Consider the following 16,512-nt stretch of genomic DNA (forward strand, 5'->3'; position numbering starts at 1 on the left):
TTTGGGTTATAGAAACCAACACTAACAGAAAACCACCTGCCTATATAAAAGGATTTCAATAGGCCCAAAAGAAAGGGTCACAATAATATACAGCAACAACTGGGGCTGACAAACGGATATGTTCAAAGAAATCTCAGAGATAAACTGATTAGCAAATTGTTTTTTTTTTCATTTCATTATTTCAGACATTATCAAACTTCACATAGTAATTAAATACATAAAGTATAATCAATAAGTATATACAGGTCCCACACGTAACATTCACAAGCATCAGTCATGCTCACCTTCACTCATAGCAGCATACACATTCATTTAACAAGAACATTCCTAGAACATCAAAAATCAATCAAGGTGGTAAAACAGTCACGTGATGTCAGAATGGAAAGTTCTCGTGTGTCCTTCCAAAGGTGAATGGAGGCAAGGTCTAATTACAGCCCAAGACGGGGCCACACCTTCATCAGGGCGGAGGACAGATAAGTGGTGTGGGACACACAAGCTAACCTAGGAAATAGTAGTATCCATTTAGCGCCTTTTTAGGTCCGCACCTAGCGATAGACCGCGCAGCAGTATTCTCGCGGCAAGAGTCCTTTTGCCGTGTTTTGCAAATGGACCTGGAAATTCCACACGCTCGTGCGTGTGATTTTCCATTTGAGGCCTGCTATTGGCCTTTCACTGCTTGTTACAGTAGCACAGGGATTACCATGCGGTTCAATGGGAAAGTATCAGTTGCCCGCAGGGCTACATATGAATCAAACTCCGGCTGGTTCCAGGGTTGTTCAGGCTATGTAAGGAACCATGGGGAGAGGGAGAGATTATCCTTCGTTGAATTTTTCAAAGGAATGGATGCATATCAGATAGAAATTAGAAATCCATCTTGTGTAGGGATTCCTCAGGCAGTCAGCGAGGCGGGAAACTCCCTACCATCTGCGGTGGATTCAAGCTAGCCTGGCAGATGACGGCTGATTAGCCAGAAACCGGTCCCAGGGTGCTTGTTTCCGGTCCAGTGAAGACATGGCTTGGCAGTTCGGGCTGGACTGTTCCCATGAGGCACAGGGTTAGACTAATTTCCATATTGCCATGTCTGAACTGGGGTGGCGGAGTGAGCTAAAGAATGATGATGGATTAAACCCAGATGAGTTAATTGGGGGTGAGTGCTTGCAAAGTTCAACACTCCATCCATCATCCCGTTTGACTTTGCCTTGTTTGCCCTAAGTTGGCAGGGTATGCCCAGACGTGGGTCCCTTGCTCACTTTGCCACTGGATTCAAGCTAGCCTGGCAGATTAGCCATAAACCGGTCCCAGGATGCTTGTTTCCCATCCAGTGAAGACATGGCTTGGCAGTTCGGGCTGGACTGTTCCCATGAGGCACAGGGTCATACTAATTTGTATATTGCCATGTCTGAACTGGGGTGGCGGAGTGAGCTAAAGAATGATGATGGATTAAACCCAGATCAGTTGACTGGGGTGAGTGCTTGCGATGTTCAACTATCCGTCCATCATCCCCTTTGGTTTTGCTTTGTTCTTCTTGGGGGATCAGGCAGTAAAGCAAGTAGACTCCCAGGCCCTGCAGATGTGTGTGGAACAGGCTCTACTGCCCCTTTGAGGAGGAGCTCTAAGACTTTTTCTCTGAGCAGATGTTGGTGTATTGGGGAGAATCTATGCTTGAGAGATGGTATGGTTGGAGCTGTGGAGGTACCATGTTGGATGATATTTAACGCTCACTGGTCGGATGGGTTTTGAGCCACGTAGGGAAACATTTTTGTAGATGCCCCCACCATTTGTTGTGTGATCTGAGGGCAGAAGAAGCAAGTCAGGGCTTAGTGGTAGTGGCAGCACCCTAGGGAGTGCCACCTTTGTCTTTACCTTTGGCATTACTGCCCTGGTAGGACCCTTTAAAGTGGCTTCTAGGGGAGGGCTGCTGTGCCTATTGTCACTAGAAAGCCGTGGGGATTTGAGGGGAGGTGGTCTTCGAGCCTCCACGATATGGTGTGTGTCAAAAGGACCCACGAGGTGCAGGCGTCTGCTGGGCGCCCATAGCCTTTATTATCTATGCAATTTTATCTTTTCTAGCGTTTGGTTAACCTACGGCTCGAACAGGTGTTGCCCGCCAAATGACATGTTGATTGATTGATCAGGCTTTACTGGACATTCGAAGATATGAAGTAAAGCATGCCTACGAAGGAGCACACTGGAGTTTACGCCTCTGGAAGAGCTGTCAGATGCGTCAAGTGCAAAAAGAACAATTCATGGACATAATGCAGAACAATGTCATACATTCACCCCAATACAGAGATCTGGGCCTAAATCCATTGTTCTTGTGCTCACCATGCCATTCCAGTTTGGACCCAGCCATATGCAAATCAGTCTTGACCCTGCGCCCAGTGGGAACAGTCCAGCCCTAACTGCCAGGCCCTCTCGGGACTTTAGGTTCCGTGACAATTGTAAGTGGTGTTTTCGACTCGCACGAATATGACCGAGTCTGGTATCTATGAACCGCAAATGACGAGTTTAGTAAGTGTGCGCAGTTTCGCTGTGCTAACTTAAACCGTTCGTTTGTTACGTGGGTTTTTCATCTGTACCCACGGGTTCCATCTTAGATATGGCATCCATTTTGTCTCTTGCCCTCAAGTAGCCAGCGAACGGACGTTGTCCGCTTCGCGACCCTGGGACTCCCAAGATATTTGCGGAAGACACATGTCCTTTGTAAGTGTCTTTATGATGAGGGGGATGATACTGTAAGGCAGATGGCCCCGCTCGAGGCTCATCTCGCCGTGCTGGTTTATTGTCTCAGCCGTGCATCTCATTAGGCACGTCCCTTTGATGCCTGTAGCTCGTGTTTCCCGATACCTCCCCTTTTACACCCTTTCCAATCTCCCCACTGTTTCCATCTTCCTCTGCACCTGTCCTTGTTCCTTCTTCGATCTGTTTTACTGCTGATTGGAATGTACTAATGGTGGGAAGATGGGTTTTTACAGTTGGGAACCGCCAAATGTTTCCGCACTTATGTTCCGGACCTTGTATGTATCAAAGTGACCAAAGCGACCCCTCTGGGGGATGATTAAGGGAACCGGGTTGTAAACCTTTGTGTGCTATGCAAACCTATGGGAGAATTCTGTATAAAAGGAGCGATCCACAGAACCAATTTGAAGCAGTCTCCCCGAACTACACTCGTTGTACTTCCGTGATTTCTGTGTTTCCCTGCAGCAAATAAACCTTGAATCTTTGACGCCGAAGGAAGTGTCCCGTGTCTCTGTGATTTGTACGCCGGAGCAGGTTACCCACGAAGGTTTCAGGTGTTGTCCCCTGGCACCGCTGGGTCTTAAAGAACCCAGTCCTTCAGACTGGAAACAGGCATCCTGGGACCGGTATCGGGCTTTCAGCCCTCATCAGCTAGGATGGCTTTACTCCAGTGGTATGGAGAGCACAGGACCCAGCGGCAGGCACCAAAACAAAGAGCCCGGTCCACCGACTTGCAGCTCCCCAGCCAGACCGATGCAGCAACTGACCAAGAAGAGATACCTGTGCTCTGGAAGGTCAGATCTGTCTTCCCACGAGAGTGATGACACCATGACCTACCGGAGACGTGTAGCACCAATACCCGAGGTACAGGACACCCTGCAACAAACACACACCGTGAAGAGTCCAGTCGGAACTGACACTGTCCCATAGCCGAGCATAGCCGAGCAGCCGTCGAGGTACAGAGGTACATCAGCACCCCGGAGACCTACTCTGAGATGGCCCAGCAATCCTGATTTTGACCCTGCCAGCTGTTTGCTCTGCACCCTCCCCGCCCGGTCACTAAAGAATCGGCTGTGCTCCCCTGTCCCAAAGGCTTGTAGCCCAAGCCTCCATTTGGGAGCTCTCAGACTTGTCCCCAAGTCCCCCTATGAAGCCTGTTTCCAGGTGGTCTTCCTTCTTAGTAGCGCACCAGATACCAACGTCACCAGTACCCTGTTCCCGACCGAATCGGTACATCTCTCAAAGAAATATGGGTATTACTTTGGACCTGGGTTTACTGCAACTCGAAACCCCGAAGGTGAACCCCTGAATCCGTCTGTACTGGTTGTGATATCTTTATACTTTTTCCTCCCATCGGATCGCATTGTGGTAAAAGCACACAGCTTAGAACTATTTTACCCACCTGTGAACAGTACTTACTTTTGAACGAAGTTCTTTGTTTGACAAAATATATAGGAAGTGTCATTTCCTAAATTGGTCTCAGAGTGTGCGTTTCATTTATTGCCTCTGTACAAGAAATGCTTAACACTAGCTTCTGATAAACCCAACCTAACTGCTCGCCCACACTACCACAGAATAGAGCATTAGTGTTATCTGTTTTGCCTCTGTATACCAATTGGGCACTCACTGGACTTTATACAGTGTACAAAATGCTGGACAAAGAGCCCGCTCCCTACACCTCGCCTTTGATCAACTGTCCTTCCATACAACACTCTCCTTTCTTGGCTCCTGCCCCGGTTCCTAACGAAGGCCTAGCCTAGGGCTATATTGCAATACATATATTTTAAATGGCTGAACCATATCTGACTGCGACCCAGAATAGAGTGATTACTCACTTTGAACTAGACATGTTAAGTTCAGGCGCCTTCTGGATCCAAGGGGTGCCGAGGTAAGCTTGAGTCGAGGCTGCACCGGGCACTGTTTACCCTCAGTTGTGTCTCGGTTGACGGAAATGTTCTTCACCTGCCATCCTAGTTTCCCTCAAATTTAACCTGACTCATGAACTCATAAACCAGACCATACTAGACCCCAGCTAAAGTATGTGCGTCTGCCTAAAGGCAGATTATTTTAAATAAAAAGACAAAACAGGGTCTTTACACTGCAGCGCTGCTTCTTCTTTAGAAAACATGATTGGCTTGGATAGTCCTCACATGCACTGAGAGATGAATGGAACGAACTTTCTCCATTGTGAGATCCTTCCTGATATAACTGAGCAATGAATATCTCGACTCGCGCACAGGATCTTGGAACACTATACACAAGAGACAGGCTTTCTCAGATTCGCCTTTTTTAAAAAAAAAAATGTGGCCATTTTAGAGCCTTAAATCTGACCATATTTAAATGTTACTTGGAATTAAACTACAAATAAATGTCAGAAAGCAATCTTGTCTTTACATGCCTGCAAGGGGCTGCGTTTCGATATCAAGCAAGTCTTGAAATGTTCCCAACTCATCTAACTTATATGTTACACGTCGCTCCTGGATGAAGGACGTCTCCTCTGCTGATAACCACAAAGGTTCACTCACCCTCGCTGCAGGTCACCATCAAATTTAAGATTGGGCGAAATACGGATCTGGACCACCAGATCACGGTGGAGGAGATTGGAGAAGACCTCTCCGCCAAGACTCTGGGGAAAAACCCTGGTCCAGAGGGTTTCACGGTTGAGTATCTTTGTCGGTTCTGGACCCTACTCCTTCCCCATCTGTTGGCACTTTACACCAAGGGAAGTAACCCCCGGGACTAGACACAGCGACGACCGTTGTGGTCTTCGAACCAGGCCACCATTGGACTGCTGTTCATCCTATTGACCTAGCTCACTTATTAATGCCAATGTCAAGGCGTTTGCTAAAGTCCTTGCCAACCGCTTATCCCACACATTGACTTACTTGGTCCACCCTGACCAATGTGGCTTTATGCCACACAGAAGCACTCTGCTTGTATCTGAAGATCCACTAGGCCCTCCACCAAGTCCCTCGCCTTGGCGGTTCCTCAGCCATCCTACTGGTGGATTCTGAGAAGGCTTTCAATACTGTTGACTAGTCCTTCTTGGATCTGGTGCTGCAGATGGAGGTCAGTGGACCATACTTTCACACACTTGTGGGGTTCTCCTCTAAACCAACCCGCTGCCCAAGTCCAGCTTAACGGAACACTGTCTTCACCATTCCTGAACTGCAGTGGCACCGGTAAGGGTTGCTCCCTCTCCTCTTCGCCTTGGTGCACAGCCCCTGGCGCGCCTCATCCGTTGTGATGCTTGCATCCAGGGGTGGTCATAAGATGGGGGCACAGAGGCAGGCCCGGACTGGCCATTGCGGGGACCGGGCAATCCCCCGGTGGGCCGCATGGTTGGGGGCCGACTTTGGCCCCCTGAGGGCCGTTTTTGTTACAGGGCCGTTATGCTGCAAAAACGACCCTGTAACAAAAACGTCAGAAAACCGGCCCTGGCACATAGCGCAGTCGCACCTCCTCCTCCTCCCGGAGGGGGGAGGGGGCCGGCCGAGCACTTTGCCAGGGCCGGTTCTGGTTCCCAGTCCGGCCCTGCACAGAGGAGCGTATTGTGCTCCACACCAATGATATTTTGAAGTCACTGTCTGACCCAGAAACCTCAGGGTCTGCGTTGCATGGAGGTCTTACGACTCTAGGGGGAAACATCAAACAATCATTGCTGAAGGCGAGGATTGTGGTTCCTGGCAGGCGGTGATTCCAATCAATCACGAGTCTTAAGTATTTAGGTGTCTACGTTTTCTACTTACCCGAATTGGCCTGGAGCCTAAACTTGACCCCTCGCATGGAGTTCATGCGTTCCCGGCACTGCCGGAGCAATTTCAGCTCTCCCGAACTCATTTCCATGAATATCTGCAGCTGCGTCATGCTTTGTCGGCCAGGATTCCTGTAGGCACCCTGATCCCGGAGTTTAGCCTCCTTGAGGCCAAACTGCTGAGGAGGGGACTGGGCCAGGGAGCTGTCTCCTGGATCCACCGCTCTCTAATCATCAATGCCCCCAACCGTTTCCTTGGGTTACACAGAAGATGGGAGGCTTGGGTGGCTGAACTTGGAGATGAGAAGTGGTGCAAGGCCTTCATGGCCCCCGGGAAACTGGCTATCTCCGGGAACCTCCGGTTGGTGTAACTCACTTACCATCATATTGCATGCGTGGCTCCCAAACACCTCCATCAATTTGGCAAGGGTTCCCAGGCCAGCTGTGCCCACTGTTCATTGTCAGAAAAAGATTTATTTCACATGGTGTAGTCCTGCCCGAGAGCGGGTCCCTTTTAGAAGGGGGTTGGAAAGGAGCTCTCCGCATTTTTGGGCCAGCACCTCTACATCACCCGGAGAATTGCCCTGCTGGGACTATTGGAGGATGTGGGTGGGCAGAGAATGGAGTCCAAATCTATCGGAGTGGCAACGCTGGTGGCCAAACGAGATATCTCACAATTGCAAGTCTCAGATCCCCCCTGCTGGTGGCGCCAGTGGAGGGGGAGGGAAGGCCTTGTGTGCCCAACAGGAGCGCCCCATCTATGAGGCCAGAGGTTGCGCAAGCAAATACGGAAAGGTTTGGGGCATGTGGTTGGCTTATTATGGCCTGGATGTGGTGATCAACTGTGTATTAGTATGCGCTGTTCATATTGTGTCGTTCAGAGGAAGGTGGTCATGTTTGTAGTAGTTTTACCGATATAAATTCAATAAAATTGGTTATAAACCAAGAAAAGATTGAACAACATGTGGCGCAAAAGAGCGTCAGTGTGCTCAGATGATCTGTATATCCAATCAGACCGGCTGGAGGGGTTAGACTGACTTGATCAAAACACAATTCACTGAAACTAAACAACACAATATTGGAGAGTAACAACAGGGGTGATTTGTTTACTGAGACACCAACATTATAAAGTAAAAGTACTTCTCAAATCTTATGTAACAATCACCCATAGAAGCGAAATAACTTAGTATCTACTTTGTCATTCTGTGTAGCTCTGTCTCTTACAAAAGAAAACTTCTCTTTATGGATACCCAGCCAATCGTGGAAGTCTTCTCCACCCAACCCCCACAACGGCACGCACAAGACAACTTATCTCTTTATGGCTACCCTGCCGGTTGTGGGAGTCTCAACCACCCAACGCTCACACTGGCACGTGATGTGGAACCCATGGGTGCACGCACCTGAGTGGAGTGCTGCAGAATAGCTGCCAGTCTCTCCTGTATCCTGCGCACCAGCTCCAGGCCGGTGTTAAAGTGCTCTTCTTTTAGTAGCCGAATGGAGGCGGCCAAATCTTGAGACTGGAGCAGGGTGTCCTCTAGAAGGCAAGACAGCAACAGTGAACACAGGCAAAATGGACATGCCAAGCAGGTTAGTGTGCAAGACGTCTGGTTAGCATTTTTTATAATACTTTATTTGGCACATAAATAGCCATAAAAAATACATAGATAAAAGTCCATACACACCAAAAACAGAAGAAGAATTACAATACAAATCTAAAAAACCAGGAACATCAACTATTACAATACATCACAGTCAACTCATGGCACCACCCCTGACCAAGATCAAAAGACCCTTTGCCCTCGCCCGAAGGGGTAAGATCTGATGCTGCATCTAACCCTCCATTGTTTTCTTTGATCTCATCGCTGCTTTTAAAAAGGTGCAAACACCCTGTCAAACAGCATGAGTACAGTTGGAGATAAATTAATGCATCCCTACATTTCCTGAACCCCAAAACATGAACTGCAAACCATCCTCACACTCAATCTCGACTATGCCAACAGCCTACACCTTGGCGCACCCGTGTTCATCATACACAACATACAACTCCCCAAAAATCTGCCACATGGCTTCTTGTGTAGGCATTTATATAGCGCACTGCTACCCGTAGGCTTCTTCTAAGCCTTTACGCAAGAAGACGCCGGACTCTAGTCCTACAAACACTCCACTGGCTGCTTACAGCTAGAAGGGCAATGCTCAAGGCACTCTGCGTTGTCCACAGAGCCACCCAAAGAAAAGGACCGCTATACCTACAAGTTAATTTCAAACAATACATACCAAACAGGACACTGCACTTAGTACCTCCTACAGATTTATTACGATACGGTGGTATGCTTTCTCGGTACAAGCCATCAGGCTCTGGAACGCACTACCAACCAACATTAGGAGCACTCAGGAGCAATTACACTAGCAGTTGAAAACATGGCTATGTCTCAGAGAACTGCACCGCCCACGTCCTGGAAACAGAACATAAAAAACAGTCGCACCCTCATGTGGAATCCTCAGCTTACAACCCAGGAACTCAAAATTAATTAAAATACCCATGCAAGGTAAGAAGGCCTGGCCTATGGTTTCCTATGCACATATATAGTTATGTAAACGCTGAGACTGACTACCGCCGACCAGGGAGTTCTGTGGTTGACCCCTGCATCGTTCCTGTTACCGGATTGACCTTTTGCCTTCCATCCCCGTACCTCGCGGAACCCGCTCCGCGGGTCCCGCATCGCCCGCTCTGCTGGGCTGACTCTGGAAAGGGGAGAACTTTGGCTGCTCTACAGGGGCGAAGAGGAAAACACTCGGCCCGGGCTGCGAGCACCAGGTGAGGGACAGGGACTCCATTTCCCAGGAGTCCCTGTGTAGTCATCCCCTGCACCTGGACGCTCTCCCGGGTAGCCCCGCCCCCGACCGCCGGAGTAAAAGCTGCCGTCCACCGCAGCAACTTGGGAAACGCTGAGACTGACTACCGCCGACCAGGGAGTTCTGTGGTTGACCCCTGCATCGTTCCTGTTACCGGATTGACCTTTTGCCTTCCATCCCCGTACCTCGCGGAACCCGCTCCGCGGGTCCCGCATCGCCCGCTCTGCTGGGCTGACTCTGGAAAGGGGAGAACTTTGGCTGCTCTACAGGGGCGAAGAGGAAAACACTCGGCCCGGGCTGCGAGCACCAGGTGAGGGACAGGGACTCCATTTCCCAGGAGTCCCTGTGTAGTCATCCCCTGCACCTGGACGCTCTCCCGGGTAGCCCCGCCCCCAACCACCTCATTTCCTCATTAGCAATAGTTGATATCCGCTACGCGGGACGCGTGCGGGACGCCCGGGGCTAAGCCCGGGCAAAGGGCGGGCCCTCTGTGGCCCTCAGAGGCCTGAGGAGCCTGGTCTGGGCCACACCTCTTGTCACTTGGCCGCCCTATATTCCGGACTAACGGACCCACTACCACTCAATTGTAAGTCTGCATACTGGTATATTTGTGTTTTTTATCGGGACTAACATTAGAGCCTCTTATCCCATTATTTACACGTAACCTCGGCTGCCTTGCATTGTAATTGTATTTTTTCTTTTCGCACTGTAATGAACTGTCGAGAGACCAGAAGCATGGCAGCTGCTGGAGCCAAAAAACTGACGGGTACCCTTGATGATTTTATTGTTCGGACCCATGCTTTAATAGATCAGGGGATTATTTTAATGGATAGAAGGGTATCTCAAGATCTGGCATTAGCCAGGAGATCCTCTCTAGGCCTCATAGCACAAGCCCGTACTCCACACGCAGTAACAAATCCTAACACCTTAGCAATTGTACATAATGAGGGGGCTCATGACGACATTAGCTCACAAGAAGGTTTGGAGGCAACACCTAATCTCGCTTTGTTAGCTGAGAGTGGCTCACTAAATGAGCCTGGAAATGTTTCGTTGGAAAACGCACTTGAAAGGGGCCTGAAAGAGGGAGCAATACCCAAAAAAAAGTCTAAACCTGCCACACGTAAGCGAAAGAAAGCTTTGAACACAGAGAACCTAGACCAGACTACCCCAGACCTGGTGACCCTAAACCCCAACAGTGTCCTGGCGACTAACACTGCTGACACTGATGGTCCCAAACATACCAATGTGGCCATGTCTTTAAGCTTACCAGATGACACAGTTATAGATAGTAGTTTAGAGGAAATTTTGGATCTAGGTGGCGATGTAGACAACCACGTTAGAAGCGATGAGGATAGGAATAGCCTCAACTTGGTAAATAACAACATTTTCCAAATGTTAAAAACCCTGCTTGAACCTATTGAAGTAAGGCTGCGTTGTCTAGAAACCATCTTAAAAAACATTCACAAAGATATAAGCGCTCCTAGCTTCAGCCTGGATAATAAGATACCCCCCGTAAAAAAGCCCATGAACAAGCCTCCGCTGGTTAACAAGAATACCCCATCCCTAAAAAAAAGTGCGCCCACCAATCCAGTTAATTCTATTACCACTGGGGGCACTTCCTTAATAACCCCTGACACTAAACTAGTCCCTAACCCTGTTAATCCTAAGGTTGCCCCGCAGGTTAAGTTTAAAGATCCTGTACCCCCGACTCCTAAATTGGATCAGACACCAAAGGAAAGGAGAGAATCACGGAGAAACATCCATCTTCCCCCGGATGCATGCTCCTATGTAGTCATCCTGACAGGGGTCACTGAACTTGGGCAAACTGAAACGGAGTCTTACCAAACCCTAAAAAATAAGGTGTGCCATTGGCTGTCTAAAAATTTTCCTTTACCGCCCGGCATGCCTAGTAACATCTTAATGGTGGAGAGAGCACCTTGGGTAGGGGGCAATAGGAAAAATCTACAAGGTGACTGCGTGGTGGTCACCTTTGAGCACCCACAAACAGTAAACTACATTTGTGCCGGTACCCCGCGCCATCAGGCGAGTACGGTCACGGCTAGGCCTCTCTCCTATTTTTACGTCCAAGGGAACCAACCGGACAAAAGATGGAGTTGGTTAAAGGGCCCTCATGAGCTCAATCATAGACAGAGGTTTAATCCCCCCTGGGAGGTTCAATCACGTGGCTGGGAGGAGGGGGGGGAAGACGGGTGGACCATGGTCAGGAGAAGAAGAGCTGGTCCTTTTCAGGGTGGTTTTTTTGCGGGCCCCCAAAACAAATATCCACACCATGACCATCACTACGTAAATGGGCAGGAAAATTACTTCAATGTCCCCACGTTCAATCATTACGATCACCCGTCCTTTATGGACTGGGTAGATTGACAAACACTGGGTCACCATGCAACACTATCTCTAACTTCCCCATACACCACCTCACAGAGTAGTCACTCCCCAGTAGATTTAAACCCTGACCTAAGTACTGAGCAAATGTCCATTGCAGAACAGTTCATGGAGGGGGGGACAGATTTGTCTGTAATTGATGGAAATAAAGAAGGCAGGCAGGGGATCACTATGGCCTCATGGAACATAGCGGGCCTCAGGAACAAAATCGATGACCCTCATTGGAGAGATCTCATAGGCTCCATGGACATTATTGCCATGCAAGAATCGTGGGTGACCGAAAACTTGCTTACATTGGATGGATATACCACCTTTTCCCTCCCTGCCGTAAATTCACTGAGAGGGCGGGCTAGAGGTGGTCTGATCACCCTGATATCAGCAAAAATTTCAGGCTCCTATAAAGAAATCCCCACTGGTAGTCCTTACTGCCTTGCAGTCTTAATCACAAATAGGAGTTCAAATGCTGTATTATTAGTGAACTTCTATAACTCTTTTGATAGAGAAAACTCAGTTGATAACCTGCAGAGGCTAAACTCTTTTTTAATTAAGTTTCAAGAGTCCATGAAGGCCAATTGTATTGTTATTTTATTAGGAGATTTTAATGTACACGGCTGTCAGGAAGACTGTCCCCCTAACCTTCTTTTTGGTTCCCCTGATGATGAAAATACCCATTTTGAACACTCAGAACAGGGCGTTTTCTTAGAATCTCTGTTAGCCGAAAATGGTTTAATGTTGCCTTCTGGGGGGGGAGAGGACATTCCAACCTTCACGGGTCATGGTAGCGGGTCTACTATTGATTATATTTTTGTGAGCAGTGTTTGCAGTAGTCATATTATCTGTTATACCGTTGTTAGATCCCATTTTAGTGATCACAATCTTGTTGTACTTAAAGTTAGAAATGTATTAGAACTTAATGACACTAGCTTGGGTTTGGTTGATAAATGTGACTTACGATCAACTGATCAGGCACGGCGAATTAAATGGTGCAAAATAATTCCTGAGGATTTCTTTGGCAATTTGTGTTTAAATAGTCAGGAGGATCTTGAACTCTGTTTAAATGACCAGGCGGGGGACACTGAGGTCTTAGACGCATATAAGAGGGTATGCATTAACATCGTGTCTAACCTGACACAACATTGCAAAAGGAAAAATCAGGATAGGGTAGGCTGGTTCGACAGTAAATGTTCTGCTGCCAACCACAAATTAAAACTAGCTTTAAAATCTAGCCCTGTAGATAGAAAACTTGTGGCTACCCTTAGGAAAGCATATAAGACTGCCATTGAGAAAAGGCGGCGTGAGATCAGAGAGGATGCCTGGGCCGACCTGACCTCAATTGATGTCTTAAAAAGCAGCACCAAATTCTGGGCCGTGGTAAATCAACCATATTTTGTAGATACATGCAATAGCGATTTAGATTGTGGCATCCAAGAAGATAAATGGCACTCGCACTTTAAATCTGTGTATGAGCAGGAAGGTAACGGGGCTGAGGATACGATTAGTTTTCATCAGCTCCCGTATAGCTTAACGGTGGATGAGGAAGAGGTGGGTTTAGCCATCGAAAAAATGACCAGCAATAAGGCTCCGGGGCCGGACGGGGTCCCAGCCGACCTTTTTAAAGTGGATATTTTATTCTGGTCCAAAATTTTAGCTAGAGTTTTTAATAGCATCTTTAAAACGGGTATTCCTGATTCCTGGTCCCAATCTGTTATAGTGCCTATTTTTAAAAAAGGTGACAGGGGGGAACCGGGAAATTACCGCCCCATATCCCTGATAGACTCTGCGGTTAAGGTCATAGGGAGAGTGGTCCTTAGTAAACTCAATGATTGGTTAGAGGAGACTAATACCTTGTCCCCAACTCAGTATGGCTTTAGAAAAGGAAGGAGCACTATCGATCAGAGTTTAAATTTACAATTGCTGATCGGAAAATATACTCAAGCTAAACCAGGCTCCCTATTCATTGCCTTTATGGATCTGTCCTCGGCTTTCGACCGAGTGAACAGGTCCAAGTTGTGGGCCCAGCTCCTCAGTATAGGCATTGATCCAAACATTGTGTATTTTCTGGCAGACCTTCACAAGGACCTCACCGCTACTGTTCGTTATGACAGAAAAGGGAATTGTACAGGGAAAATCCATATTACTAATGGTGTTAGGCAGGGTTGCATTCTTGCTCCCCTGCTGTTCACCTTATATATTAACAACTTGGGTGGAACATTGGATCCAGCCTGTAAAGACATACCCAGAGCGGGGAAATATACACTTCCCGCATTACTATACGCAGATGATGCGGCTCTTATAGCTAGAACTGCGGTGGGTTTGCAAAGTCTGCTGAATTCCTTTTATAAGTTTATGACAAATCTGGACCTCAGTATTAACTTTGGCAAATCCCATGTAATGGTGGTCGGAACTCATGTTAAGGCCAAAAAACGCGCCTTGTCTATACATTGCAATGGACATAAACTATCTAGAGTCTCAAGATTCCCCTATCTGGGCGTAGTGTTTGACGATCGCTCCACCTGGCTTCCCCAATTGCTGGAGAAAAAAAAGGTCTTGATGCGCGCTACATCCGCAGTCCTTGGTTTCTCACGCAAAATCGGGGTGAAGCCAATAGAGGCTGTCCTAAAAGTGTACGCCGCTAAATGCATAGCTATTGCTATGTATGGCGCGGACCTGTGGGGCATTATGCCCACTAAATCCCTCCAAGTGATTGAAGACAACTTCTTGAAGTCCATTCTCTCTTTACCAACATCCACAGCTAACTTTATTGTCCATCAGGAATGTGGGGTGGATTTCTTGGAGGATCGAATTGCTATGGCCCCCCTCCTGAAATGGATATCTGTGTGGCTCAACTCAGAGATTGATGTCAACCATGAAATTTTGAAGGATTGTTTAAAACTAGATCATTGGAACAAGATTCCCTGGCTAAAATACGTCGAACAGTCCTGTGTTAAACTGGGCAGGCCTGAATTGTTCCGCAATCCCTCTGCCCTCGTCAAGGCTGACTTGAAGTGGGTTAAAAACACCTTCTTGCTACACAGTGGAATGGACAGAGAAAGCAAGGAGCTGAAAAAATCTTCTGTTAGGTCACACCAATTGATTGTTTCCTCAGATTGTGAACCGGAGCTTTACCTGAAAGTTGTAAATAACCCAACCCACAGGTACCTCCTCACCAAGTTCCGATTAAACAAGGTTCACCTGCTAATTTGTGGTCGCCCTGGTTGGACCAGGGACTCGGCACTGAGTGTATGCAATTGTGACGGTTACTCAATTATGGACACCGCCCATTTTCTGTTTTTTTGTACCCATTTTAAAATCATCAGGGAAAAATTCATCATTCCCCTGTTGAAGGGGAAGGGATTTAGGCAGGTCAAACCAGCGGTGTTATATCTCCAGATGCTAACTAACATCTGGGAAATCTACAATGTGGCCAAGTTTTTAACCATTGCTATGAGAATGGGCAAAAAGATCAATTGGGTGTAGTTCATGTTCCAACCATTTGGTTTTTATTCTGTAATGTTTTACCTTGCTGCTTTTTTAAATTGTAACTATTTTCTTTAATGATGAACTCTAACGTTTGGACCTTTTTTATGTATGTCTGTACTTTTATGGTTTTGAAAATTTGAACCGAATAAAGTATTATTTGACTTTGACTTTGACTTTAGTTATGTACTTGCACATGTATCAGTTATGACCAACAATAATATGAAGACCATAAAAGGCAGCGGTCAGCAGCAACTTCTAAATTCACATAATGCACTGAGGTCTGGTTAGCAGCCACAAAAAAGTTAATGAAGAACATATTACTTACCTTTGGTAAAGCTCTTTCTGGTGCATATTATAACTGCAGATTCCTCACCTCCCTGTTCTGTGGAATGGTCTCCTAAAAATGTCCCAATTCAGGAATCTGCACACTGGTCCTTCCAAAAAGCTCATCGGCTGCGTATAGGAGGTCTCAGAAAAGCTTCTGAAAGAATCTCATGTCAGCGTACATAGGTGGCGATTATATGTGGCTCCGTTCGTCACTTCATGAGTGTAAAGTAGTCAGCGCGGAGCCACATGGCGCCTCCTACCAATGTGCACTCACACGACTTTTGGTGTTTCAGGATCCAGGCTGGTGCTGGAGGATATTCACAAGCTGAGGAATCCACAGTTAGAAGTATCCATCACTAATTTTTAGGTATGGTGGAATATTATATTAACAGAGTAAATTAAATAGATTTTTATGTAAATTAACAGTCATGCAGGGCCCGTGTCTAAAAAAACACAAATTTTCCATTTATCAATAATTAAGAAATGTTTTTGGATTATTAGTCTTGAAAAAGCCTGAAGCCTGTGCGCCTGGTAAGGGGCGAAGCACTTGTTTGCCGTTAGTAGTTTTATATAGCGCTAGCTGTACTCGAGGGTGTCAGAGCGCTTCACAGCATGTACAACTATGTGCAAATGTACAATACAAATATTATGGTAGAACATGAGGGTTCGAGCCGGATATAGATCGGACAAAGGAGCGAACGAACAAAGGAGCGTGTAGGTTGTCGATCAATCAAGACGGGCGTCCAAGAGGTTTCTTTGTTCAAACAGGACGGGTGACCAAGAAGTTTTCTAGATCCGAGTCTGTGTCAACAGTCACAAAATTACAGTAGGATGGAGAGCCGTCTAAGGTGCTTCCTTGGCTCTTATCGGTTCGCTCGAGAGCGGTCTATGAAGAGGATATGCATGATCTTTCAACGTGCCTGACTATACAGGGTCTCCTACGCACAAGAGCGTCT

The 16,512-nt window shown here is 47.3% G+C and overlaps 1 protein-coding gene across 1 annotated transcript in view; it reads right to left on the reverse strand.

Annotated features, from left to right (window-relative positions):
• The window catches only part of CUL9 (cullin 9), a 443,484-nt gene that overhangs the window by 54,636 nt on the left and 372,336 nt on the right, over positions 1-16,512 (reverse strand). The window contains exon 39 of the mRNA XM_086948773.1: positions 7,894-8,027. Coding sequence (XP_086804899.1) covers positions 7,894-8,027 — 134 coding nt within the window. The remainder of the gene's footprint in view (positions 1-7,893; positions 8,028-16,512) is intronic.

The sequence above is a fragment of the Lissotriton vulgaris genome, unplaced genomic scaffold (genome assembly GCF_964263255.1).
Source record: "Lissotriton vulgaris unplaced genomic scaffold, aLisVul1.2 SCAFFOLD_375, whole genome shotgun sequence".
NCBI lineage: Eukaryota > Metazoa > Chordata > Amphibia > Caudata > Salamandridae > Lissotriton > Lissotriton vulgaris.